Here is a 25,794-nt window from a genome sequence, read left to right on the forward strand (position 1 = left end):
ACTGGACTTTTATCTTATCAATTTTAGGTGACGGTTTGTCTTGGTACCATCCCATAAGGATAAAGCTCTACATGTGAACCTGACTCTAGTGTGCAATTTGTCATTGGCAATTGTTGATCCTGAAATGCTAAGGCCTGGTCTGATTGCACAATGGGGGTGGGGGGGTAATAGAGGGTTAGCTAAATAGTTACTACATTCTGACGATGAGTAAGACCTTCTAAAAATGCCTCAGTATAATACTATTCCCCCCACACTCCGTTTGATCTCTCTTTTGCCCTGTTGTCTCTATTCTTGATATCTCATGCATTATCTCTTTTTTTTAATGTCAGAGTTTGTAGGACTTCGGGGATGGTGTAAAATCTAGTTATACTAACTTGTGCAGTTACAGGACTAACATGAGTTGGTTGCAGCTGTGCTTTTATTCTGCATAAAAAGAGGTGCAGAAGATTTGTAGTATTGGGGATACCTCTTTAGGGAGATGTAACCTGTCTACTACATCATGGTGGATGAGGGAGCATCCATATCAGCTGTTGTTAGATGTTCCTATACTCTGCATGTGCTGGTCCATCATTCTCAAATAACGGAGTATGGAGAGGGAGATGGTCAGTATCATTATCAACAGTTCTGCACATGCATGTAATAGTTGATGTATGATCAAAGGAATAAAAATGCTCTAGGGCTAAGAATAGCAGTATTGGTCCACCGAGAAGTATTAACAAACAAGAAAACTTAACTTAGAAGAATTGTCTATTGTTGGAACAATAGGGGGAGGCTTTACTCTGTTTGCGTCTCCTGTTCTCCTCCCTCTTTTTCTTGCTCAGTGTCTGAAGGGATGGATGGCATGATTGGGGCTAGGTGGATATCAGTCAGATGGATCTATGGATTGTGGCCTTGAACTTTCACCCCTGGAATTCTTCTTTCATTCACAGGGAAGGGTCCATTAAATCTGCTATTTTTCCACTTGCGCACTTTATTTTTAACAGCAATCCTAACGAAGTATTTTAACCACTCCTTAAAACTACATTTCCCATGAGACATTGTGAAAAGCAACAATGAAGGATCAACTAGTGTCATACAATCAGCAGTCGTCAGGAGCCTGAAGAGCCTGAGCCAACATCCTCTCTTCCTTTTTCTTCCTGCGACCTGCAATAGAATGGATTTCCTCACTCTTGTTTCGAGTTTCAGTTCCTAAAATAACAAATCATTGATCAATACGAGACATCTCTAAAGAGAAAATCTATAACCAATCATTGCATGTGAGTCTTGTTAAAGTTCCAAAAACATACTAGCATTTGCAGAAAAAACATTTAAGAATACATTAAAACATTAAGACCTTCATCATTAGCACTTTTGTACACGATGTAGAAGCCAGCCTAGCTTACCCACCTGATATGTCGGGCGGGACCCTTGATCTAAAGGGGTGGGCTGATCCTCATCTCTGTGTCCTTAATAGAATTGAAACTTTGTTATGATAGCTAGGAAATGTTTCATTCTATGTTAGGACCGGAGGCGAGGATTAGGCTAGTTTAAAGCTTACCGACCACTAGTGAGGCCACGGGTTGAATAGGTCTAAAATAAAATGTCTTGAATGTAGGTTCTGACGACCAGTCGGCTGCATTAAGAATATCCTCCAAACGAGCTCCCAAGGAGAAAGCTTTAGATGCCATAGTGCTGCTCGCTGAATGTGCACCAGAAATAGAAATGTCTATTCCTGCCTCACTCATGGCCCACTTAACCCATCTGGCAATTGTAGGGGAAGAAACGGCTTTATGGGGTTTCATCAGGGCTATGAGTTGATCTTCTCCATGTGGTCTGAGCTCACTTGTCATGGCTTCGTAAGCCTTTATCGCTCTGACCACGCAGAGTTGTGGAGCTTGTGAGACTTGTGAATATTAAGTTGTCTCAGACTTTGTACGTCTGCAAATATGGAACATCACACCTTTGGGAGTGAATAACTTACCGTGTAGTCCAATGCCCTGACATCTGAAAAACTGCAACACAATACAAGATATAAGAGGGTTACAAGCTTAGCTGACATTTGTTTCTTGGAATGAAAGGTATTTATTGGGAGGCCAAGCGCGGCATAGAGCAAGAACCTTATTGACATCCCAGAGCGAAGAGTAGCGAGGCTGGGGAGGAAAGGATAGTTTAATTCGTCTCAACAGTTTGCACACTATAGGTTGTGGGGAAGCCCTTCAATTGGGCGATGTCCCGCTGAGATGGCTGAGCTGAAGGTATTAATCGACCTATACACCATCCCTTCCGATGCCAGAGATGCTAAGAAGTTAATTATAAGGACAATTCCTGCCTCCATGGGATTCAGGTGTTGTTGAAGGCACCAGCCCAGCCAACTGTTCCATGCGGAATTGTATCTTCTGTTAGTGCCCTCTGACCAGGCTTTGGCAAAGAGAAAGGCAGCCTCTTGCTAAATTCCTGAGATTTTCCATTGTTCCCGGTAATCTTCCACGCCATAAGACTGAGACAACCCTTCCCTATCAGGGGATGGGGATTCCACGAAGGATCGAATAGAAGATCCGGGAGAAGGGGTAGACTGATTGGAAAATCCCAAGAAAGTTCCATCAGAGCCGGAAAGCAAGCTTGAGACTTCCATTTTGGCGTGCTCAACACTATGTCCGTCTTCTGCTGTCAGAGATGACATCCTCATTATCATGGCAAAGGGGGAAAACACATACCCTTGTTCCTGAGACCAGTCTTGGAGGAACGCATCCGTCCAGATCGCCCTGGGGTGTGGCCTCCAGCTGCAGTACCTGCCGAGTTGATGGTACAATCTGGAGGCAGAAAGGTCTAGAGAGAGAGGACCCTATTAGTCCTTGATCGCTCTGAAGACCTCCTTGTGGAGTTTCAAGAGGCTTGCCTCATGCTAGTGACGTGAGTGTCAGTCCGTAACCTCATTGGAGGTTCCTGGTAGGTGTTCTACCACCATAGAGATTAGATTGTCTAGACAATACTCCCAGAAGGATTTCGCTAGGTCGGAAAGAGCTTTGGATCGGGTGCCTCCCAGGTGACTGATGTAGCTTACCGCTGCCACATTGTCCATCTTTAGAAGAACGCAGCACTGAGGTTTGTCTCTCATCCAACAGCATACTGCGAAAGAGCCCGTCAAAAGTTCTAGGCGGTTGATGTGAAGGGAACATTCTTTGGGAGACCACACTCTGCCAGTGGTAAACTCTCCACAACGCACTTCCCAACCGAATGTGCTGGCATCAGATTCTATGACCAAATCCGGTTGAGAACCGAAGATGGGGCAGCTGTTCCATGTCTCCATGTGTGCGACCCTGTCGTTGTGGGATTTCTTCCCTGGCTTGGTGTGAGAAGGGGGAACACTTGTGAGTGCGTGAGGCCCCTCCGAAGGTGGAAGATCTTCAGCTGTTGCAGGGCTCTAAAGTAGAGGTGTCCCGGAAAGATCACCTGGATGGAAGATGAAAGGAGGCCCACAATGCAAACCAGATGGCGAAGGGTAGATAGTTTCCTTGACCAAAGTCCTTCTGAGTTTGTGCCGTATTCTGGATAGCTTGCGAGTACGAAGGCTGAGGGCGACCCTGACTCAGTCTACCGCGAAGCCCAGAAACTTGATGAAGAAACCTAGAGATTCTGGGAGTTGGATGGAGAATTGGAGACGCGTGCAGAGTTGGTATGGGCATTGATCCATAAGGAGAAGGTCATCTAGGTAGATGATGTACCTGATAGCCCTGGACCTGAGGAATTCCACCATGGGTCTTAAGAGCTTGGTGAAATACCAAGGAGCGGAGGAGAGCCTGAACGGCATAGAAGTAAACTCAAACATCTGCTCTCTCCGTTGAAACAGAAGAAAACAACAATGGGGGTCGAGGTTGGGGGGGGAATAGGCACTGTTGGGTACGCATCCTTCAGGTTGAGGCGCACCATACAGTCATTGCCCTGCAGGAGGTCTCGCAGGAGATGGATGCCCTCCATTTTGAAATGCCGGAATACCACCCATTCGTTGAATTGCTTCAAATTGATAACTGGCCGGCAACCCCTGTGTCTCTTCACCACTAGGAAAAGATTGCTGACAAATCCAGAGGTGTTAGAAGAAACTTGAGCGATAGCCTTTTTCTCCAATAGTTCGGAGATTTCGGATCAGGTCCCTTTGGTCTGAGGAGAACAGCAGAGGTCGAGGTCTCCTTGTCTGGACTGGGGAGCCGTAGAACTCTATATGAAACCCATTTACCGTCTGCAGGACACAGGCATCTGAAGTAAGGTTTTCCCAATTGTGTGAGAATTGCGCCAATCTGCCCCCTGAAAGGACAGCCCATAATCTGAAGTGCACTCACCTTGTGGATTGTTATTGCCTCTGAAACCTCAGTGCCTAGGGTAACGTCTGGTCGGGTAGAAGGACCCAAAGCAAGAGGCGTCCTTCGCCCTTTGGAAGCGTTCCGGGGCGGACGGCCGATCGAGCTCCCCTGTCCCCGATTGGCCAAGGCAAAAACCTTTTTAATGGATGTCTGCGCCCTATCCAGGGACGTGAAGGTGTTGACAAACATGCCGAGTTCTCGGATAAAACCTCTGCATTCCTTTCACTGTCTCAGGCTCTGTCATCTGTCAGATGGATGCTGCTTTTCAGGCATAAATCTGTGCCCTGAAGCAGACAGCAGTTGTCCCAAATATTGAACTTCTTCCTCACAGTACTGTAATTCGTCCCGGTCCATATTGTTTCCTCGTTGAGCAAGGGTGCACAACAAGAACAATACAACACTGCACATTGAAAACTGGTGAGGTAATTCTTGATGGTCCTATTAAAGACGCTAGGAGGCTCGCAGTATCCTGGAGGTAATCGAGAATGGAGATTCAGAAAACCACAATAGGAAAAAGAAGTCAAATAATGACTACCTGGGTGCAGGGAAATGCCAAAGAATGCATTCTTCAAGTCTTTAATTGAAAAGTATTTAGCATTTTAGGGCACATTGGTGATGATAGAAGGAAGGGACACTATGAGGAATTCTGGTATCACTGTCATTAAAGGGGTGCAGGTCTTGAATCGTACTCCATGAGTTGCCCTTGGCCTTCTTGATGGGGTAAATTGGGGCGTTGCAGGGGGGTTACTCCGGGGTATATGACTCACTGCTCCACTAGCGTATACCAGGCGCAATGCCCTCACGCTTCTTTGGATAGAGGGTATTTCCTCACTGTTGGCAGTATTGCTCCTTCCTTCACAGTTAATGTAACTGGTACCACTGTGTGGATGAGACCTACATCATAGGAGCCTTTTGTCCACAAATTAGAGGGTATCTGTGCAAGGCCATTGTGTTTGATAGGGCTGGACAAACTTCTTGTTACTGCAGGCCTTGCCTCCAGTCTTGTGTGTAGGGGTATACTGTCTTGGAAAACAATATCTGTACTTATCTACAAACAACTGGTCATCAGATATGTCTCCCATCTATATGTTGGGATCATGAAAGATGATACATGCCCACATCGCCTCAGTGTGGGCACTTGTTATTAGTGTCCTATAGGTGGAAGACCCTTCCAGAGTCTCTATTTTTAGAATGAGGTCTTCGTCTAATGCTTTAGAATAGGGATACTGCCGTCAGTAGAGAAAGTTCTTTGGTAATTCAACTAATTTTCCTGTAAATCCTGGTGTGTGTGCTTTGGTAGTGTACACTGCTCTAGTGAATGCTAAAAGGTCTGTGGGTCTAGCCATAACCTTGTCACAGCCTAAAAGGTGTGTGACCATAGTCCTGATGCGTGAACGAGATACTCCTGGTGTGGAACATATCCTAGATCAATCCTCTTCAAAGTGAATAGTAACTTTGCCATGAAATCATGTCCTAACAAGTTGGCTGGGGCATTAGGGGAGAACAGGAGCCCACCGTTAACATACCTCCTGCGTATTTACATTGCCACAGGTTTAGTGAAAGGAACCCTCATCCCTGCCCTAGAGAACCGCTGTATGTCCATTGATGAATTTGACAAAGGTCGTCCACCCAACCACCTTCCCCTTCGCAGCTACAGGACCTAGTCACCCCAGTGTCGATGAGAAAGGTGTACTCTGTCATTTGTGGCTCCTGTCGCATTGGGTTTTTCGTCTAGCCTGTTGGTTACCGATAAGTTTGGACACATGAGACTACTCCCCGGGCACTTTCACTGGGCACATCCTCCCATGTAATTCTGCTGGAATGGGATCCCTCCCCGGGCACTTATCCCTCCTTGTGAGTTCCAGTGCTGAAAGGTGGGCTGCACAATCTGTTGTGGCCCATACTGCATTTGAGGCACAGGTTGCTAGAACAGCTGGGGTGGTATCAGTGGTTGATACGGCAATTGCATTTGGGGCTGATGGAGGTATACCACCTGGGTACTCAAGCCAGGCTGTGCCACAGTATCACCAGGTGGTGCCATTAGTTGTCTATATGTCGTTCATGTCTGGTTGTAAATTTCATCTTCCTTTTGAACCTACAAAGTCTAATGAAATGTCCTGACATCTTGCAATAGTGGCATGTCTGTCCACTCTGGAATGTGCTTACTCTATTTCCCCAAAACCTTCCACACCCTCCTCTTCCATTATTCCTGTTATTGCCTCTCTGGGCATACCTGTTGGGTGGCATCTGGGTGCCCTAATAGGGTTTACCCACACTGCAGTTAGCTGGGTGGTGGCAGTGGCAATTCCTCCCTCTGTTTTCTTGGTCAACTTCTGCTGAACCAATTTAGTTGCTACTTTCTCTATTTCATCTTTCTCACTTTTTTTCCTTTTCTTGTCTTTTCCTACAGAAATGTATTGTGTGCCTGTATCTCAGTACATGGTTTGGTATCTAAGGCCACTATATTATCTAGCTCTATCTGCACTTCAGCTGGTAGACCCTTTTTCACTGTTACAAAACAGTATTGCATTCTGTACAGTCATGTCCCAACTCTCCTGTGCTTCATGTGTCCTATTTTCCTTCATTCTGCTGAGGAATTGGGCTGAATCCTCATTTGGCTGCATTGTCTGTGTCATAAAAGCCTTTGTCTGGCCTTTCTAGGCAAATTTTTCTCAATTGTCTCCACAAAATTCCCCTTACTCTGTTAAAGGTTGCCCCGTCATGTTTTGGGTTGATTCTTTACTCCTGCGTTGGGTTGATTACTTTACTCCTGCCTTTGCGAACAGTGTGTCTGTCTCATTGCCTAAGGGCACTTAGTAAACTTATAATGTACCCTATTGCAAGATTAATCCCTGCGGTTTGTTTTTATAAAGCTGCTATCTATTTCCCAGTCCCTTCAGTGAGCGGTGGCAACTCTTTTTAAAAATATTTTCTTTATCCATCTGGGGCCATGGTATATACTAAAGCGCCCCTGGGCCTTTAAATATCAAGGGCAATGGTGTCAAGACTGTAGTCCTTTGGCCAGTAGGTTGGCACACTCTGAGAGTTTCTTGCATATAGGGATTTACCCAGTAAGGATGCCCTGAGAATTGCACATTTCTGCATTTGCCATGGTCCAGGGCTCAAAGGAACCCTCTTGCTGCCATGATGTCATCTGTGATGTCAGTCTTTCTGTCCAACCTGCTTGGTTGTCAGTATAAGGGACAACATTACTCCAACTATTCTCATGTTGGATTTCTTTTTCATTGTGCGTCACATAATTACCTGGACACACAGGGAGTACATGTGCCAGATCTTTCCTCAGTGTCCTCTTTCCTGCTATGCCAAATGCTCTTTTTCTCTCATATGGGCGTGCATGCGAACCATTGAATGCTAATCTCCAATGCCGTTGCCCTCTTTTCAAGGTTTGTCCTTACTTATTACTTTCTTTTCCCTAACAGGCATACTGTGATTGTTCCCTATTACGTTCCTCAAGAAGGGACATTCTGTTTATATTTTCAGTGATGTCGTCTAATGCCCCCTCTGGTCCTTCGTAGGATTCTTCTGATCCCATATCTTTTTCTCTGAATGCTCTGTGTAAGCACTATGTCCTTTGGTCCTCTTTGTTCAATCATTTGTGATCCTTTACTGTCCCAGGGGCCCTTCTCCACCTTTCCTGAATCGCTTTTGGGCCTGCCTGTCCATCCTCCTACATTTTGACCCAATAAACTACAATATTTGTCTCTGAACCCTGTGGAAGGATATTCTGGTGTTAAGACTACCCTTCTTGTCTAATTATTACTTGTTTTTTCCCCGAGAATCTTCCTGTTTTCTAGTACCACCCATTCTCTGTGTGTCATTTGACCATTCGTTAAGTGCACCTCCATCTTTTCTAGTGAGGGCTGTCTCGTAATCTAAATGAAGTGTAATTGTGGCATCTACTGTCTCTTTGCATTTAGTACTGTCTACCCAACACCTCCTGTGGTGTGTACTAGCCATTTTAGGAGATGGAGATATACCAACGTATTCTCCATGCTGAGAAGAAGATTCTGATGGTGGGCTATACGCGGTCTGTATATCCCACCGCAGTGGGATGTGAAGAATGGGTAGCGAATACAGTGCGCCAGGTTGCATCATGCACATGCCTCATACGTTTGCACTATCTAAACTTAATTGCACATCTTTGTAGAGAGGTGGAGGGAACCGAAGGTGTGGTCTAAGACTTTCTTTGATTCTTTCACATTTGTTTCACAAAAGACCTTTCATAGGCCTAGTGTCGTCTTCATTTTCTCTAGTTTACTTCCCTTGAATTTGCCTTGTACGAAGGTGGCCATGTGTTCTACAGCTGTGTTGCCCATTTTTCCACTGAGATGTTACTTTGACTTCAATGTATTCTGTTGTCTGCCACAAGGTGGCGCTAGTGTATCACATGAACAATTTAAGTAGAATATCTACACAAATATTTATTCACCATGCACTATGTTTCATCAGGGAGAACAGTTCTCCAGTTCCAAAATGTTTTTATTTCTTGCTTCAGGTTATGCTAAAATATTATTCTATATCTTGCTGTGCCTCTCTCTCTGTCTATATTTGTTCACGTGGTGGTCTTTGGCCAATTTTCCATGGTCTGTCTTCAATAATTATGATACATTATCCTTAGACCGCTTTCCTCGCTACTCTTGGGGGATTGGTCAATTCTTTGAGAGCTCTCTTTAGAGTGCCTTACTCTTGGAAAAACAATTGTGACAAGTTATGTAGATTTTAAAACAAGCTCCTGTATTCTAAGTATGCAAAAGCCTTGGTTGTTGTTACCTGAAAGGTAGTTAGCTATATTCCTATTTATAGTACCTGATAATTCTTCTTCTGTCTGTAAACCCTCCAGAAATGTGTACGCCCCAGTCTATACTGTTTGATAACTATCCTAGCCTCCATTCTTGAGGCTCCATACTGGGGCTAATACTAATTACTATTGGGTTCATGAGGCTACTACACTACTTCTTCCATGGAGGACAAAGGTCTTACATTTAGTTTTTTGGATGGTTCTTTTTTTTAAGTTGTCTGGCAGGGGTACTTCTGTTATGTCAAAGTAAATTATATGAACCCCTACAGTGCCTGGTACGAGCTGGTCTCATCCTCGCACACGGTTCCCGTGTGCTGGGGACACGACCAGCTCGACCTGCACCTGGCCGATTGGGGGTGGGGGGGAAGGATGGAGGCCTCTAGCACTCCCCCCACGAGCCTCCCACTCACCCCTCCAGAGCAGGGATAGAAGGGGAATCGCTTCCCCTTCCGACCACCTCCACCCCCGTGACGTCTACTGACGTCCGCGCGCAAATAGCGCACTGACCTCATCAAAGGTCACCTCCGATCACGCTGGAAGCTGTGCTTCATGCGATATCCTGGAAGAGAAATGCAAAAGCATTTCTCTTCCGACTGGGAGGTGGGGCGGTATTGGCATGAAAGGAAAGAAAAGACCTTTCTGTCCCTTTCAGGTCTCTCTCGGCATTTCTGCTGCTGAGATTGCGAAGCAGAAATGCACACTAGTCACCAAGGATCTTTTAATTTTTTTAAATGTTTTAATATATATTTCAATAAAGGGAGGGGTTCATTGGGCAAGGGTCGCTCCCATGGGGGGCAGTTTATTTTTAGTCTATTTCTGCCCTCCCTTGGGGGCAGATCAGCCTTTTTTTCTTAGGCCAATCTGCCCCCAAGGGGGGACATAAACCACAAGATACCATGGATTTTTTTTTTGTTAATTTCACCCAAGGGGAGCATCACCTTAGCCAAGGGTCTCTCCCCTGGGGTAAAATAAATTTTAGGCCATTTCTGCCCCCCCCCATTTGGGCAGATCGGCCTATTTTTATTAGGCCAGTCTTCCCCCACGTGGGGCAGAAACCACTAGACACCAGGGAGTTTTATTTTTTTGTGTCAATTGCACGCAACTGGAGTGACCCCTTAGGCAAGGGTTGTTCCTCTGGGGCTAAAATTAATTTTAGGCCATTTCTGCCCCCCTGGGGGGCATATCGGCTTACTTTTATTAGGCCACTCTGCCCCCAAGGGAGGCAGAAACCACTATACACCAGGGATGTTTTTGTTGTTAATTTAACGCAAGGGAAGTGACCCCTTTGGCAAGGGTCATTTCCCTGGAAGGCAAATTATTTTATGCCATTTCTGCCCCCCCCCCCCCCTCACTTGGGGGCAGGTCGGCCTATTTTTATGAGGAAGGGCAGAAGCCACTTGAGTACCAGTGAGTGGTGTGTGTGTATCTGGCCCCCTTGGAGGCAGAGCGGCTTATTTTTGAAGCCCCATCTGCCCCCAAGGGGTGCAGAAAGCCCACCAGAGACCAGGGAAGATTTATTATTTTTTTTCCTTCAAAAAAAGAGGGTGGGTGTATGGCCATACATGGTGCCAAAGTTGTTCTGCCCTCCGGTGGGCAGATGGGGCAATTACCCCGGATCCACTCCACGGGGAGGGAGGGGGGTGGGGCAGAAAGCCTACTAGATGCCAGGGAATTAAAAAAAGAAATAATAATTAAAAAAAAATAGTGGGGTAGTGGCTACCAACCAGTATGGGCATGGTTATACCCCCACCCCAACGGAAGGGGGTAACAGTCTTTTAGCTCTTCCCCCACACAGTAAAACATCTTGTCCCACGGCAAGCAAGAGGACATTTGATTATTTTTGGGTTTTGGTTTTACATTTGGGCCATAAGAGCTTGTCTAACTCTCAAAATCATCCCACTTGGAATGGTGAGGGTTGTACGTTTTGGACTTTGGGACGCTGCCATGTAGAAAAATCCACAAGACCTAGACGCAACTGAAAACTAACCATCTGGGTGAGTCCAGGGTGGTGTGCTTCACATGCACCCCGCACCATTTTCTTACCCACAATGCCTTGCAAACCTCCAACTTTCCTGTAAATTACACATTTTTCCCACATTTTTGTGCTGGAACCTTCCGGAATCTGTAGGAATCCACAAAATTCCTACCACCGAGCATTGTTGCATCTATACTGATTGAAAAATTCTGTCCCACTTGTCAGCCTAAAAATGTTTTTTTTCAAACTGTCCTTTTGGACCTGCTTTGGTTCCCCCTCAATTTAGACATGTTTTTAGCTCTTCTTTGTCACAGGCGCTTGGCTCACCTACACAAGTGAGGTATCATTTTTACCGGGAGACTGAGGGGAATGTTGGGTGATAGGAAATTTGTGCCAGTGCAGTGATCCCACACAGAGATGTGTTTTTTTTTTTTTTTTTTAACTAAATTTGAGGTTTGCTGAGGATTCTGGGTAAGAAAACACTGGGGATCCACACAAGTCACACCTCCCTCGACTCCCTCAGGTGTCTAGTCTTCAGAAATGTTTGGGAGGTATCCCTAGATGGCTGCTGAGCACAGGACCAAAAACGCAGGTTCCCCCTCCAAAAATAACAAGACTGGTAGTTTTGTATTTGATAATTTTGATGTGTCCGCATAGTGTTTGGGGCATTGCCTTTCGCGGGCACTAGCCACACAAGTGAGGACATTTGTTGCTCCTCTCAGATTCCAGAACTTTCTGTCACCAAAATGTGAGGAAAATGTGTGTTTTTGGGCCAAATTTTGAGGTTTGCAAAGGATTCTGGGTAACAGAACCTGGTCAGAGCATCACAAGCCACCTCATCTTGGATTACCCTAGGTGTCTAGTTTTAAAAAAATGCACAGGTTTAGTGGGTTTTCCCAGGTGCCAGCTGAGCTAGAGATCAAAATCCACAGCTAGACACTTTCCAAAAAACACATCAGTTTTCAATGTAAAAATGTGATGTGTCCATTTTGTGTTTCCTGTTGCGGGGATTAGGCCTACCCATGCAAGTGAGGTACCATTTTTATCTGGAGACTCATGGGAACACAGAATAGCAAAATAAGTGTTACTGCCCCTTGTCTTTCTCTACATTCTTCCCTTCCAAAAGTAAGACGTTGTGTAAAAAAGGCATCTGTTTGAGAAATGCCCTGTAATTCACATGCTAGTATGGGAACCCCGAAATTCAGAGATGTGCAAATAACCACTGCTTCTCAACACCTTATCTTGTGCCCATTTTGGAAATACAAGGGGTTCCTTGATATCTATTTTTCACTCTTTATATTTCAGCAAATTAATTGCTGTATACCCGGTATACAATGCAAACCCATTGCAAGATGCTACTCATTTATTGGCTCTGGGTACCTAGGGTTGTTGATGAACCGTCAAGCCCTATATATTCCCGCAACCAGAAGAACCCAACAGACGTAACAGTATATTGCTTTAAAAAAACTGACATCACAGGAAAAAGATAGAGTAAATGTGGAGAAAAAATGCTATTTTGTTCACTTCAATTTCAATATTTGTTTTAATTTCAGCTGTTTTTTAGGATCTACACAAATGACCCCTTGCTAAATTCAGAAATTGCCTACTTTTCAGAAATGTTTTGCTTTCCCGAATCCAGCACTGGTTTCACACACATTTCTGTCACTAACTGAAAGGAGGCTAAAAGCACAAAATATAGGAAAAATGGGGTATGTCCCAGTAAAATGCCAAGATTGTGTTGAAAAAAGTGGTTTTCTGATTCAAGTCTATCTGTTCCTGACTGAATGCTGAGAAGATGGTGATTTTAGCACCACAAATGCTTTGTTGGTGCCATTTTCAGTGAAAGAACCATAAGCCTTCTTCTGCAGCCCTTTTTGCCCTTTTAAAAAAAAACAAAATAATTTGCTGTATTTTGGCTAAATTCTTGGTCTTCTCCAAGGGAATCCATAAACTCGGGCTACCTCTAGAATCCCTAGGATGTTGGAAAAAAGGACGCACACTTGGCGTGGGTAGCTTATGTGGACAAAAAGTTATGAGGGCCAAAGCGCAAACCGCTCCAAATAGCCAAACAAAAGGCCTGGCACACCTGAGGGGGAAAGGCCTGGCAGTGAAGGAGTTAAGGCCTAGAGGTAATATACTATTGATACCTGGGTGTTCAATAATTTCTAACATCAAGGGTTTACTCAATGGTTTTGGTATTTGCTGATCTACTAAGGCCAGTTCTGTTGGAGAGGGCAACAGCCAGACCTTTATAAAAATTGTAATTATTTTGAGCTTCTGTTGTAATTGATTAGTTAACTGTTGAGACATTAACCTAATTCAGTCAATTACTTTAAACGTTCATTTATAATGTAACTGATCCCTCACAAGACTAGGAAATCTAATACTTATTTCTAAATTATGCACTAAATAGCATACATTTATATACTAACATTATTATGGAGCCACATTCCTATCTTATCTATACATTTACATATATAGCAATACTAAATTTCATACTAAGGCAACCAAAAAACTACTGCTTCAATTTGAAATGACATGCCAGGGGAAATAATCATTACTGGTCACTTCCCTCCGGATTTGTGGAGAGGACAACCTTTCACTATTTTGCCAAACATACTCTGATTACTCAACCTCAAATCCTTTTTGGCCTTGACCACTTTCAACTATGTAGTTGAGTCCCTTGTATCTTTTGGTCTTACCACTGCATTCCCTTAATATTGTGTCAATACACAATCTTGCATGCAAAAAGTAAAATGATGTATTATTGTAAAAATTGTTAATGTCTTTGCATATTAAAAAGGTATGGAACTCTGACTGTTCCCACCTTAAAAACGCCAAACACCCGATTTCTACCTGCCCCTTAGAAATGCAGAAAGTTTTAATGAACAATGGCGTCTCTTGACATTTCAAAAGTGTGCAAATTCGTTCTTGGGGGTTAGGCGGTGTTCTGGGCTCGCAGTCGGTAAAGTCGAGCAGAGCTCCTGGCTGGCTCGCCAATATGTTGGAGGAAAATCTATCAATAAAATAAGACAGAACAATTTTACACAATGTTTTTTTTTTTTTTTTTTTTTTTAACACACAGTATGGTTTTAAATAGTTCAGAGTACTGGATTGCAACCAGTGGTGTAGATCTACTGTAAAAGTTGCACACAAAAAACAAGTTACCAATTTGTGTATGAGGTAAATGGCAAGCTGGGTAGGTAAGATATTGTCACCATACGCAAGTATTTCCAAGAATTGTGTACATGTCCATATTTAGCAGCAGCCTGGAATTTCTCAGAATAGGGGCAAGATAACATAGATAAACTTTTCTGATTTTTTTGCATAGTGAGTGCATATCTCTTGTTTGATGTCATTGGGCCCAGCCCAGCCTATCTGACTTTAGCATAGTGAACAGGCTTGTGCTAAGGCAGAATCCACCCTTGTTTATATCCTGTGCTCAATGACGATGCAAAACCATTTTCTTCTGTCAACCTTTTGCTGTGTGTCTTAAAACTAACGTGCACTGTGACCTATATAATTCTTCCTCAGTTATCTTTTTCAGCACATCCATTTATTAGGCTTAGACCGGTTCACTAATTACATAGGTTTTGAAACTTTACCTCACTTGAAATGTTTGTATTGGGGTTTGGGATTTTATGTTTTTAAATGTGTCTATAAAATATATTCATATTATTTGCCTGCATCATTCTGGACATTGTGTTTCTTCGGTCAACCAACATACACTGTAGATTCCTGAAACCAAATTGGTCTGTCGTAACAGCCTGACCCCTTAGTGAGTGAGAAATTTTCTATACTTTCAATAATGTATAGATTAGTGGAATCACCCAAAGGTTTCCCACCTGCAAGTAGAAAGAAACTAAAAAATAGAAAAACTCAACTGAAAATTTAAAAAAAAAAAAAATAAATCCAAGCATAAAATGTATTATGTTTATAGCATTGTTAGGAAAAATATGCTTGCACAGTACTTTTTTCCAATTTCTCTAAAATAGCAAATACAAAATGTTGAAATATTCTATTATCTCAGTTCCCTCCTGGGGAATCCATTAATCCTGGTTAACCTTAGGATCTAAAAAGTTTTGAAGGCTTAAGCGAAGTGTCCCAAATATTTAAAAATAAAAGCAAAAAAAAACAGTCCGCAATTGGGGTAGGTGGACCTCAGCTGCTAACTTCTTACTGAGATGACCCTGATGAACAAAACCTTACAAGCCATTTATTCCTTGCTTTTATGTAATCGGTTTGAAAGCATTAGTTGGCTGTCAGTGACAGTTAAATCTCCTGCCACCTTCCTATGTCTCTATTTGAAGAACTCATCTCTGGTGCGTTTAAATTTAATAAACAGTGGAAGTTATTCACTGTAATTTCTTACCTTTGAGTGGATTTTTTAAAAAACTCTCTGATTTGATGACTCAATGTGTCACACTTGACCTGAATTTGAAAGTAAACCTATCTCATCCACTGGTCCTGTAATGCAAATCTGCTTGGTACAGGCCAATTTCAGCCCAGTGATCCACAACTGGAAGACTGTCTGCTTACTTGGAGTACAGTACTTGATATCTTCATACCCAAAACTGAAGAACCTTCCTTTTTTTTATTTTTATTTTTTAAATCTGTTTATTAAACTTAACTCACAAACAGCAGTACATTTCTCTTGTGTTGGTAAGAGAGTAAACAGTTTCTCTTTCCATATACAAATTCACATATTTGTAATTTCAATACAATACGGTTTCATTTTAGTGTACTGACATACAACCTAACTTGGTACGATTTATAACAATAGGCATATTTTTATTTTTAAAAAGAAAAAGGGAGCACACTGCCTTGCGTTCAAGCGGAAAATAGCCCCAAGGCATCATGGTAAATGCAGTCATTTAAATATAAATAGCGAGAATTTTTCAAACAATGATTCACCCTAAGTAGGTGCAGCAAGTGCTGTATCGCTGTAGAAAGTTTTTTACCTAAGGTAGGTGCAGCGAGTGCTGGATCTCTGGACACGTGTTTCTGGCTTTCGGCCGTCATCAGCAGAGAGCGTATGTAACTGAAGGGGTCGCTTGAAATGCTGCCAAACGTCTTCACAGGTTTTTGTACCACTCAGTAGGCACACAGGTGCATCGCCAGTGCTCGTCAGCAAGAGGCTCACGGGAGCCGTCATTTAGACATCCAAAAAGAAAAAGGGAGCACACTGCCTTGCATTCAAGCGGAAAATAGCCCCAAGGCATCATGGTAAATGCAGTCATTTAAATATAAATAGAGAGAATTTTTCAAACAATGATTCACCCTAAGTAGGTGCAGCAAGTGCTGTATCGCTGTAGAAAGTTTTTCACCTAAGGTAGGTTTATTTTTACTTAAATACGTTGCATGGTGTTCTAAGTAATAACAGTAACTTTCGGTTATGTGGGTGCAAAAGATGTTTATGCTTTTTCTTGCGTCTTATGCGATTAGTGGTAAGGCGGGGACAGGGCTGACGTGTTAGTAGCAGCCGCCATCTATGTCCATGTTTGTATTTGGGTGGACCTACGCTTGTTGCCTACTTTTATATTTTGGTTTAATACGAAGGAGTCAGCAAAAGTATTACAACAAGTATGATGTGGCCCTTGTCATGATTGCTAAATGTTCAATCGGAGGACTTTTTTTTGTGCCTCATGATTCAAGGGGGATACACATCATCCCCAGACTCTATCTTAACCACAAAGTGGTCCCAATGTTCAGCACCTTCTTGTATCTGGCCCTTATGTTGCAGCTGTCAAAGTGTATGAGCTTCTGCTGATGTGGAGCTGTGTAGATCTGTAAGCCAAGCAGCATATGGGGGGGCGTTAGGGCCCTTTGAGTGTATGGCGATTAAGCGCTTGTAAGTTACAAACGCGAGGTCTATAAACCCGTGAGTGTGTTTTTCATTCTTGTTCCTATGTCGTATACCCAGCAAACAGGATTCCGGTGTCGGTGCGAGTGTTTTGTCTAGTATGTCTGCTACCGTCTCGGTAATGCAGCACCAGCCAGTGTTTGTGTGGCAGTCCCAGACCATGTGATAGAAATTAGCAGCAGGGGTGGCACATCTAGGGCATTCTGGTTTAGAATTTGGGTATATTTTATTGATACGGGCCGGGGACAGGTATGCTTGGTGGATGTAATTAAATTGTGTGTATCTCAGATGCACATTGCGGGATACCGATTTAATCGTGGTGAGGACAGCTTCCCAGGATTTCTGGGTGATTGGTGTGGGAAGGACGACATCCCAGCGGTTTTTGGCTTGTCAGAGCGGTACAGGTACCTGCTAGGAGTATTTTATATAGTTTAGTGACGATGCCCTTTGTGTTTACTATAGTGAGTAATGAGGTAAGTAAAGGGGATTCAACAGGTTCGCTGGGGTTGCTCCTCCAGAGGTTTTGTAGAAGTTTAATAATGGTGTTGAATGTTAAGAAGGCCCCAGGTTGCAATACTCCGGTAGACCCAAGTTCCACGAAAGTACTTGCTTTAGAACTCAAGAACAGGTCGCCCTTGTACAATGTTTTAGTTACCCATATATCATGATGAGAGGAGAGTGCTTTGACGCCTGGTACCTGAGCCAATGGTATTAATGGTGAGTAAGGTGGGATTGGGGTTCTTCCCTGGACATATCTCTGCCAGCAGTATCAGGCTGTATCCAAAAGAGGTGTTTTATTAGGTGGATATGGAGGTCCAGACATAAGAGATGTCAGTATCGTTTGTGGTGTCGTGTAAGCTGTTATCGCTGTACTCTCTGGTGTAGACGGTTCGTTGTGCCACGTGGTTACCCATTGGAGCTGGGCTGCCGTGTATTACAATTCAAAGTTTGGCATGCCGAGCCCGCCCTCTTCTTGTGGGTATTGTGTAATGGCTAGCGCGACCCTGTGTCTGTCCCTGCCCCATAGCAGATCAGTTAGCAAGGAGTGCAGTTTATGAAAAAACGAGCGTGGCAGAGACAGCGGGAGCGCTGTGAAGTAGTATAAAAATCTCGGTAATATTAGCATTTTGGCTATGGCCATGCGGCCCATGGGTGATAGTGGAAGTGAGCTCCAAAATGTCATGGACCCGCGGGTGTAGCGCAGCAGCCTATCAAGGTTGCCTTCCCTTAGGTCCGTCATGGAGTGGTATACATGAACCCCTAAATATTTAAAAGTCTGAAATGCCCATGTCAGTTGGTGCATTGGTAGTACTATTTGCCGCTCAGGAGGTATGCATATAAGAGGAAAAATACATTATTTTGCCCAATTAACGCGCAAGCCAGAGGAGAGGGCGAAGTTATCCAGTATTTGCATAACCCCTGGGAGGGAGGTGGTATAATTACGCAAGTATATTAAGGCATCATCCGCATATAAAGATATAATATGGTGTGTGTTGAATTCTTGGCTGCCCCATTTATAGGCGCAGCTGCGGAGCTTAATTGCCAGTGGCTTCATAGCTATTGCAAATAATAAAGGAGATAAGGGGCAACCTTGTCTGGTGCCTCTACCAATGGGAAACATCTCCGATATCACTTGACCCGTTTTAACGCGGGCTGTTGGTTTGAAGTAAAGGGTAGTGATCCAGTTGATGAAGCCGTTTTGAAAGCCTAACGCTTTAAGAGTACGGAAAGGTAATCCCATTCGAGCGTATCAAATGCCTTCTCTTTGTCTAATGATAAGGCCACTGCTTCTGCTTCTGCGGAACTGTGCATTATGCGGATTAAGCATCTTATATTTAGGAAAGCATTCCTCCCAGGTATAAATCCAGATTGGTCATGGTGAATTAAGTTTGGTAGATACGGGAGTAATCTGTTTGCTAGGATTTTCCCTAAATTTTTACAGTCGGTGTTCAAGAGAGAGAGTGGCCTGTAGGATTTAACATCAAGTGGGTCACGTCCTAGTTTTGGCAGTACTACTATTAGTGCTTCACGCATGGAATCTGGCAACTGTTTTCTATTTCGCGCTTAATTGAATACCTCAATCAGGGGCTGCAGGAGATGGGCGGCTAGTGAGTTATAATATTCCATTGGTAGTCCATCTGATCCAGGGGTTTTGCTGTGTGCCATTTGAGATAGAGCTAAGTGGAGCTCTTCAGTAGTGATGGCCGTCTAGTATATCTGCATCCTCAATGTGTCTGTTTTGGGGAATCATCGATAGGAGTTCTGACAATTGTTGCTCATTTGGGGAACTAAATGACTGATATAGAGAACGATAATACATGTGAAAGGACATATTTATTTCAGCTTGAGTGTTAACCACTTCACCCGAGTGAGTTCTGATTGCGCCTATGGGTGAGGCTTGTGACTGTTGGCGCACCAGCCATGCTAGTAGTTTCCCCGACCTATCACCTTCCGCATGCTGTCGGGCTCTGTAATATCTGTAGTCAAGTCTGCTGAGTCTGGCGTCAGCCTCTTTATATTCAGACTTCAGCAAGTTTAATGTTTCGAGCGGGGATGCGTTTGTAGTAATCTCGGTCTCTACCTTGCGCATTTTAGACTCTTGCTCTAGTAGTTCCTTATTAAGCATTTTTTTTTATCCCTACAGAGGCTGCCACACAGTGGCCACGTACTACTTTGTGAGCGTCCCACTCCATGGCACGTGTTGTTGTGTTTTTATTCAAGGCAAAATAATCCGATAGGCATTTAGTTAGTTCAGTGTGGAAAGGGGGATCTATAAGGACATCTGGTTGTAGGCGCCACATTGGGATACACGTGTGTGCGCGGCCTCTTCTCAAGGTGGCTTGGAGTGGATTGTGATCTGATATGGTGCGAGCCAAGTAGCCTGATGTAGTTATTTTTGGGATAATGTCCATTGTAGCGAATATCATATCTATTCTAGTGTGTAGTTTATGTACTGGAGAATAGAAAGAGTATTCGCGAAGCGTGGGATGGCCGGTTCTCCAAATTTCACTTAGTCTGTTATTGGAGGCCCATTGTACGAGTTCGAGTGAAGCATGTTTAGCTGGAGTGTTGTCTAACGGGGGTTGAGCGGTCTTTCTGGGTGTCTAATACAAAATTAAAGTCGCCACCCCATATGGTGTCTGTCTCCGGATCATTGAATTTACTACTGTTAAGTGTCCGTAAAAATTCCCCTTGATTTGAATTAGGGGTATATATTGCTGCCAATGCCATGGGATTACCATCTAGGGCGCCTTCCAAGAGGACATATCGACCATTTGGGTCGCACTGTACCCAGGACATGACATAAGGGACCCCAGGGGCTATCCATATCGCAACCCCCCGGACGTATGTAGAAAAGGTGGTGCTGTATATTTGCCCCTTCCATTTTGCTTTTGTGTGCTCCAGAGAGGACTTAGACAGATGTGTCTCCTGCAACATGGCAAAGTGTATTTGGTGTCTCCTGAGGTATGCGTGGATCTGTTGTCGTTTACGTGGGGTTGCCATACCTCTTATGTTCCATGTGAGTATTTTATATTGTGGATTGTACTGTTGTCTCTGGGAAGCCATGGAGTATTTGTGATTTTGTGTTTGCTCTTTGTAGGTTTGTGGGCTCGCCTCTGTTTGTGTCAAAATTATACTTCCTACCCTTTGTGCCTGGCCAGTTTGTATTGCAGTTACCTGGTGTGTACCTGTTGTTAACATTATAATGACAATTACTTCGAACATTGTGAGCTAAGATATGCATCAAAGTTGTGACTCTTTTAATTAAAACAATAACGTTAACTATATCTAACAATAACTGTGGTTGTGGCAAGGGCAGTATTGATAAGATACTTGCCAACCATGCGAAACGGTCCATATGGTGCGGGGAGTTGTTCTGGTTAGAAAGTTCAAGTCAATGTTGGTTCCGGCCTGCTGTTCTCTTGTTGATGTTGCTGCTGTCTGGGGTCAACAGTAGACCAATTGCTGCGAGCAGGGGTGTCAGTGTAGCAGAGGAAAAGTCAGTGGGATACAAGTAATTTAAGCAAGTGATTTGTAGTTACTTCTGTAAGATGTAGAGCAATGCACCATTGTATCAAGGTCTAAGGGTCCCTATCAAACGTCATCTGCTGTCCGTGGTGAAAGTTTAGCGCCGCTGGTGGAGTCCGCCGAGTCAGAGTTTACCCCTAGGTCGGGTTCCATTCCAGATTGTGTTGATCCGGATTCTGGAGATGTATTAACGAAGAGGGATGTAGACTGCAGTAGTAAAGAATGTTCCACACAAGACTGCTCAGGAGTGGGTTTAGCGTCTTGGTGCCTGCGGGTTCTACGTTTATTTCTACGGGGTTGCGTTTATCAGATCGGCAAGACCCTTTGCGTGTAGCCAGGTCCATGCATCTTCTGGTGAGGCAAAAAAGAGGGTGCAGGTATCGTCCTGGATTCGGAGTTTGGCAGGAAACAGCAAAGCATACTTGATGTTATGGTCTCTTGAACGTTCTTTGACCCGAAAAAAGGAGTTACGCCTTTTCTGTACCTCCGTTGTGAAGTCTGGGTAGGCCGTTATTACCGCATCTTCGAAGCGCATTGGACCTGCTTTCCGGAACAATTGCAGTATGAGGTCTCTATTGCGATAATTAAGGAATCTTGTTATTAGTGGGCGAGGTTGAGCACCTGGTGGCATGGGTCTTCCGGGAACCCTATGGGCACGTTCTACAGAAAAGAACTTCAGTATATTGTCTTTCAGTACCCTTTCCGTTAACCATTGCTCGATAAACAGTTCTGCGGATGGACCCTCAGCACGCTCGGGAAATCCCACAAAGCGGATATTGTTGCGACGGGATCTGCCTTCCGCGTCTTCAGCTCTGTGCCTCCACTTCCGCCGTTATCGCCCCCATTTGTGACTGGAGTTTGGTTACTGCTGGTGAGAGGTGAGCCGTATCTTTTTCCAAACCTGCAACCTTTTCAGCCAACGCGTGCTTGTCTGTTCGCAGCAGATTGACATCTTCAATTACTGAGTCTGTTTTCGCTTCCAGGGTGATTTTAGTATCTAATATAGCTTGTAGAATCTTTTCAAATTGTGTTGTGTGCGTTTGGAGTGTTATTTCCATTTTCCTTTGCACTTGTGTGGTCGAGGTTTCCGCAGTTGGGGGTGGTGCTCCAGAGTCCATATTCCCTGGGGGTGCGCGTGGAGTCTTCGGTTTGCCCATTGATTGTATTTATAACGGTGTTGCTGCTAATGATTGTAGTTTAGTTCGGCCTGCAGAGGTTTAACCCTTTGAAGTGGGAAACTTGCTGTGCGTTGGTTGTAGAAATTTCTCCGCATTTAGGTTTTAGAGCGTGGTAACTAGCAGGGCCGCACGGCGTGGCGGGGGCGCAGGGCACACAGATTCAGGACTGTTTGTGGTAAAGAGGTCTGGGTAGGGGTACCTTGTTTGCGCGGTGTACACCCCACTTAGAGTACACGGTAAGTGTCCAAAAACTCGGTCCGGTCAGTAGAATTAGCGGATTAATTTAAGCAAAACTGTTTTTAGGTAGCTTTTTGTCTAATATTTACCTATGTACTCTCTGTGATGAAGAGCCTCAAGTTTTTTGAGTGCCTTGCGATTCAGTTAGTGTCACCGATAAAACGCCAAAGGAGGGTGCAGAGTTGCTCTTTTTTGTATTATTTTTTGCTTGAGGAGCGTGCTCCACTATTATTATTCTGCCTGGAAACTGAGATTAGTGCATTCCCAGTTCCTGTGTCCTTTGAGTTCCTTGTTCTGCGTAGTTTCTGCTTTCCCCATTGAGTTTGTTTCACCCCCCTTTTCTTTACTTTCCTTTTTATTTCCTACTTTCAATCTACCACTTTTCTTTTTTTCTCTTCCTTCTTTCACTCCCTTTTCCCTGTATCCCCGTTCTTCTCCCCTTGTTTTTTTTATTTTTTTTTATTGAGCTGCTCTTTTTTCAGGCGCCCGGGTTGGGCATAATCCGCGTTGCGAGGGGCTGCTGCCCCGATGTGTCTGCAGCCTCAGCCCAGACGTGGGCCGAGGCTCAATGGGGCGGGCAATCCAACCTCGGGCACAGCACCAGGCCGGCTGAGCTCCCCAGCAGGAGCTGCCTCTGTGTCAGCGAGTTCCCGGAGCAGGGGCGTTAATACAGCATTACCTGCTCCGGTGTCGACGTCTTCTTCCCGACGGCCGAGTCGTCCGACTGGCTCCCGGGGAACGCGACCCCATGCCCCGTCACGGCCGCAGCGGCGTAGGAAAGCGCTGCGGCCCGGCAGTGAGGGCAGCAGGCCACACCCTCCCATGTCGGTCTCGGTCTAGCTCGGCATCACCGCTCCTCCGGGAGCGTCTTCCACAAATCCAATGCAGGCAATGTATGTACCCCGTACAGAGCGTTCGCCGCCCCGCACCTGGAGTGGTGTGGGCGCCTAGAGGAGGATAAATTACTCGAGACGGAGCTGGAGGCTATGCGGCTGTCTCCGACGCCATGTTAGCCACGCCCCCCACTGAAGAACCTTCATAACTCGCAATTTTAAAACAATTTGAAAACAAGTATATTTTTCTATTGTTTACAACCATCTAAGATTATTCTGTAATTATGCCCTGCAGCCTTGTTACCCCCACAATACATGCTCATGTCTCCTATAGCTATAAGAATTGAAAAAGCCTGTTGGTGTGCAGGTCGAGCTAAAGAATGAATCTGAAACTTCTTGCTGCTTGACAATTCACTGTTCATTTTTGTGTGCTTTTTCTTTGAAATTAATAGTTGGCACTCTGCTGGAACTTGTGCCGTGTCAACATGGCTAGTGCTACGAAGTGGCAAAGAGCCACAAGCCAGTGCCTTACAAAAAAAAAAAAATATATATATATATATATATATATATAGTGTGGCGCTACTCCTTGTGCTGCAAAAGCTACCTAGGTTTTGAAAGGTAGCTTGAAAGCAGCTGTCTTGCCTCTGCTTATTCATTCTGTCCATCACAGCTTACACTACCAGTGGAAGGGCTAGCGAACATTAGTCATTCATCTTTCTATTGCGGGAGTTGGGCAAGGTCATTGAGGTCACAATGCAATGTGCCATGGGCAGGGATGGCGAGATAGCTGCTGGTACACTAGAAATTAACCTGGTTTTCAAGTGGGGTTCAGCTGAGTGCTGAGAAGGCACAGAATAGGAATGCTGCAGGCTATTGATACAAAACAATTGATTGTGAGTGAGGCATGGTATGCCTTTCGTCACAGACTCAGGATGTGGTATTACCATGGCAGTAGTGCACACAGTGTAAATGAGTAAAACGTGCTGTATTGGCAGTGCGTCATGGTAGATTGTCAGTGAGGAAGATACAGCGATCTTACCAAGATTTAACCTTGATTCTGTATTAGTTTTTTTTTCTTTTGTAAAAAAAGATGGAATTTGCATTTTAACTGCTTGGTTGACATGGCCATTCTGTTTTAATTGAATTGAATCATGAGACCCTGACTAATTTTGTTCTTTGAACAGGTTCGTTCAATGGATGAGCTGAATCATGACTTTCAAGCACTTGCCCTGGAAGGGAGAGCCATGGGAGAAGTAAGTATAATTTTATTAGCATTTTAATTTAAAAGCAGGAAAAAAAAACCTCTTTGAAGGCTACTTGTTTAGATTTTTATTGTTTCAAGGTGAATTACTGAGGCACTTTTTTTTTAATACACGTTGGAAGTTTTTTCATGAAACGATAACAGTACAGCAAGCAGGCATGTAACAGAACGTGTTTCAAGCTGGTCACTACTAAGTCTCTGTAAGGTGGATCCTTCTTCCTGTTAGAGAATCGCTTAATAATGTTTGTGTTGACTGTGATCCATTGACGGCAAGCATCCTTATAATTCTGAACCATTCAGTGGAATAGATTTTTTTCCTGCCAAGATCCAATGATGTTGGTCTTTTTGAGTGTCTTTTCATAGTAAGAAACGTACATTAATAAGTCCCTTACTCCTTGTTTGTTCTTGTCTACTAAGTGTGTTTTAGGAGTGGAGGGTCACCTTGGTATCCCTCGGATTAGAATCCTAGTACAACCGCCTGGGTGGATTAATGAACTGTAATTGGCTTCTGCTTCGAAATGGATATCTGCAATTTACCATAGCTGGGATGATGAACAGGAGTTTTGTAAATCTTGTCTTCATTGCACCGCTTGCTGTTCGAGTTATATACTCTTTTTTTTGTATTCCATTTACAGGATTTTGAACTGTCATAATCTCAGCATTAAATGGCTGTGTGGCATATATTCCAGTGATAAATCCCTATGGGAATAAAGTGGATGAACAGAATGAAACATTTTGTATTAAAATTCCTAGTTAGAAGCAGATTGTCAAAATTGTGGGATATCTCAGAACAGTATTTGTATTGTGCTTCATGAAGAGAGCAACACACGTTGGCACTATCTTTCTGAGAGGAGTCAAGCTCCTTTTCTTTTGTTGAAATAGACATATTTTAATGGAGATTGGTATAGTATAGTATAGTACTGTGCGCTGTAGGACCTCATTGTAAGAGTTAACACCTACACATTTGGTTGGATATTTTGTCAATAAACTTCAAGATCATCCTCGCCCACAGGGACTCTCATCAGTGCTTCTTGTTCACTAGTGGAAGTTGTTGTGTTTTGTGTGAGGTATTTTTGAAGCAAAACAAATGTTTATCTTTTGAAATAGGATCCATGACATAGTTTGCCTCTTACTTTCTTAAGCTGTTTTCATTCATGTGAGTCTGAACATATGCCCTCCTCTGTGCCAGACAGATTTAAGATATTTCTGAAATACGATTCTATTATAGATTTGTGTAGTGTACATCATCCTGTTATCTAGGGGCT

The 25,794-nt window shown here is 43.9% G+C and overlaps 1 protein-coding gene across 18 annotated transcripts in view; it reads left to right on the forward strand.

The window, feature by feature from the left end:
• The window catches only part of PUM1 (pumilio RNA binding family member 1), an 859,012-nt gene that overhangs the window by 83,855 nt on the left and 749,363 nt on the right, over positions 1–25,794 (forward strand). For all 18 annotated transcript variants that reach the window (XM_069224905.1, XM_069224910.1, XM_069224908.1 and 15 more), the window contains exon 3: positions 24,453–24,521. In XM_069224905.1, coding sequence (XP_069081006.1) covers positions 24,453–24,521 — 69 coding nt within the window. The remainder of the gene's footprint in view (positions 1–24,452; positions 24,522–25,794) is intronic.

This window comes from Pleurodeles waltl, chromosome 3_1, assembly GCF_031143425.1.
Source record: "Pleurodeles waltl isolate 20211129_DDA chromosome 3_1, aPleWal1.hap1.20221129, whole genome shotgun sequence".
Lineage (NCBI taxonomy): Eukaryota > Metazoa > Chordata > Amphibia > Caudata > Salamandridae > Pleurodeles > Pleurodeles waltl.